The sequence below is a fragment of the Trifolium pratense genome, linkage group LG2 (genome assembly GCF_020283565.1).
Source record: "Trifolium pratense cultivar HEN17-A07 linkage group LG2, ARS_RC_1.1, whole genome shotgun sequence".
NCBI lineage: Eukaryota > Viridiplantae > Streptophyta > Magnoliopsida > Fabales > Fabaceae > Trifolium > Trifolium pratense.
Genome location: NC_060060.1, coordinates 5,294,834 through 5,298,322, shown reverse-complemented (window position 1 = coordinate 5,298,322; position 3,489 = coordinate 5,294,834). Strand labels below are relative to the sequence as shown.

At 36.3% G+C, this 3,489-nt stretch overlaps 1 protein-coding gene across 1 annotated transcript; it reads right to left on the bottom strand.

The window, feature by feature from the left end:
* Positions 1–1,570, bottom strand: LOC123904027 (xyloglucan glycosyltransferase 4-like). The gene is made up of 2 exons (XM_045953726.1): positions 1,139–1,570; positions 1–309 (listed from the first exon to the last, which is right to left on the bottom strand). The coding sequence occupies exons 1-2, from the start codon at positions 1,568–1,570 to the stop codon at positions 1–3; spliced, it is 741 nt and encodes a 246-aa protein (XP_045809682.1).
* Positions 1,571–3,489: the final 1,919 nt, after the last annotated feature.

Genomic DNA, 3,489 nt, shown 5'->3' with positions numbered 1-3,489 from the left:
TCAACATTTTCTTGATCCTAAAGTTGCGCCGCTAGAAACCATTGCATTGAACTTTGTTACCAACATTGTTTTCTCAAAAACAAGATAAGGGACAAGGAAAGGGACTGATTTTGGTGATGGAAGGATGTTTAAGAATGACATGATGATTTGGACATAACAGATTACCCAAAGAGGTAGTTCTGATTCGGGTATGAACATTGTTAAGGGTAGTAGTATGATGCAGAATAAGGTGAACGAATAGAAGGGAAGTATAAGTTTCCTCAATAAGAAGATCAAAAAGATCAAGTTAGCCTTCTTCCAAACCGGTATCTGCACAAAATCGAAAACAAAAAATTCAGAAAATTATAACACATTTTAACGAATGGTCTTAAATTGTGATTGCAGTCGCTCTGCAATCTTCGATATTGCGAGAATTTGTGGATATTTGCGATCAATGTAATATGACCACAATTGCAATAGCAGAGACTATTGGGCCTTGTTTTGATAAATAACTCAATTAAGCGCATATAGCATAAGCGTTTATCATATAAATTAAATCCTTATATTATAAGATATTTCTATAATAAAAGATAAGAGAAAGGTTGATTTGAATTGACTTATTTGAGTTTATCTATTAACATAAAAGAGTTTATGAAAACAACGTATGACATATTCATAAATTGTTCTCATATCATTTCTATAAATTCTCCAAGATAGCTTAAAGTTTATATGAAAACAATTTGACTTTATTTTTAAAATTTTTTAAAAAAAAAATTAGTTTTGTCAATTTGACTTTATTTTATCTTTTGTTATTGAAACAAATTATACATAAGCACTTATCTAGCTTATGAAAATATAAGCTCATAACAGCTTATACACATCATAAGTTGCTTCCATTAGCTATAACAAATGCAAACAAGTCCTAAAACATTTACATTGCAGCCGCACTATGAAGCATAAACACTCATCGGATTAAGCGTGTCCCAATGTCGAACATGCGTCGGTCCAACACCGACACAACACCGACACTAATTATTACATTGAAATATGTCATTTTTTTCAAATTATTGGTGTCGAAGTTTGTGCTTCATAGGCCGCAACCGCAAATCGCAATCTAAAACCATATTATTGGGAAGAAAAAAATGAAAATTAACAATACCTTTGCAGTTATTACAGCTGGAAGACAAAGCCTAAAAAGTTGCATAGGACCAGAATGCCAACGATGTTGTTGTTTCTTATAAGCTTCATAAGATTCAGGTAATTCACAAAGAAATTTAACATCATTAAGGTATATGAATTTCCATCCATTCAAATGAGTTCTAACAGTTATGTCCATGGCTTCAACCGTTGTCCTCTCCAACCACCCTCCTGAGTCCTCCAAAGCCTTCATCCTCCAAACACCGGCTGTTCGATTGAATCCGAAGAAATTCAAGAAACAACCATTCACTTGTTGTTCAACCTCAAAGTGAAAACATAAGTTGATGTTTTGAAGCCATGTTAATACATTCTCATCTTTGTTCACAAATAACCATCTTGCTTGTACCGTTTGCATCCCGTGTTTCCTTTTTCCATTTTCAAAACCAAATATCATTCCAGCACCAGCAAGTGATCACATTATACAAAACATTATGAGCATTTTAGTCCTTGAAATTGAAGATGTCCAGGTCGGTCAATTTAGTGCTTCAAATCTGTGAAATAGCAATTTAGTCCCTTAACTTGAAAAATTAGTGCCACAAATTTATACACGATGAATACTCGCAAAGAAGCTATTGATATGAATTCATCACATATATTACTTTCTAATATTATACATCCCAACAAAAAGTCTCAAAGTATGTTACCATTTTTTTGTTCCCTCAACATGACAATAAGTAGTGGAACAACACTTTACCGTGCATACAACAAAAATGACATTACTATGATAATGTTCATTATTTTTGTTTACTTTGGTTCCATTTTATTGGATTTATTGGTCAAAATTATATAAAAAATTATCTCTACCTGACCAAATATTTAGAACAATTTTTTTTATTTCAAATAGGTAATTTATGATGAGTCGGAGGGAGTATTATTTTAACTTAGCATTTATTTTTCAAAACTATAATAATGTAAGCCAGCCGATTCAATTTAGGGTGGGTTGAGGCAGGCAATTTGTGCGCAAAAGAGTTGCCTCATTTTGAAAAGAGCATGTGTTAAAGGTATTATCTTTTTTTTTTTTGGTAAAGAAAGGGGGCCAAAGCCCAAAAGAAAACTAAACAATTACACGAATGTTCCTAGGCATGCAAGCCCCGGATATGTCATCAAAAAGGAGACTTGAGATCCCACTAGGACGAGTCTCCATAACATGAATTTGAAAAGAATTCAAAGAAAAACTAAAATTTGCCAGCCAATCGGCACATCTATTTCCCTCCCGCCAGGTATGATTGATCTGCACCTGCCAATTCAACTTTAAAAGCTCCTGAATACGACGAACCAACGTAGGTGGTTTACCATTGATTCTGGCCTTCCCCGTGATCATGTCAACTAGCATTTTTGAGTCGCTTTCCACTTGAAGATTGTTGAAACCTTGTCTCCATGCAATTTGCATACCCAAGTACATCCCCCACATCTCAGCGCCAAGAGCATCACATGTTCCAATTTTGCGAGAGTATCCTGTTAGCCATCTCCCATCAGAGTCACGCAGGAGACCACCACAACCAGCTAGCTCAAGAGAATCCTTATATGCTCCATCGCAATTAAGCTTGACCCACCCTTCTTGAGGTTTTTTCCAGCCAATGAAAATGGTGTTTCCATGGTAAAGATTCATAGGATTATGGTTACAATTGTCAATTTCGTCAACCATCTTAAGAATAATGTAGGTTGGGTTGGTTGGATATTGAAAATCGTCTTCAAAAATAGTCTTGTTTCTCCACGTCCAAATGTGCCAACAAGCCACTAAAAAGGTAGTAGTCCACTTCTTACTTTGGATTCCTTGAGGTTGGTTGCTGATATTCCTGAAGATCCAGTCCCTGCAATTTAAAGAGAAGAAATTAGTAATTTGATTTGAAGGGACCAACCTAATCCAAATTTGAGTTGCTTTTGGGCAGTCCCGTAAAACATGCAGAGTAGTTTCGTTGTCTCTATCACAATCAGGACACATTGGAGAAATTCCAACACCCCATTTGCTCCTCCGATAATTAGTGAGCAGACGCTCATGAGCAGCCATCCACATAAAAGTTTGAATTCTATGTGGTCCTTTCCAGCTCCACAAGGCCTTCCAATCTCCCTCGAAGGTTTGACCTCCGACACTTTGATAAACATAGGCACTTTGGACCGTAAAGTCCCTAGTGCTAGTTCCTCCCCACCCTATACTATCGTGTCCGTCCGTATCCATAGGCGCTGGAAGGGCGAGAACCTGTAAAGCAATGGTAGAAGGCAAGTTAGAAATGAGGAAATCATAATTCCATTCTCCTGAGGGGTTTACCACTTCCCTCACAGAGAGTGTCGTGTCAATAAAAGATTGGTTTGTTG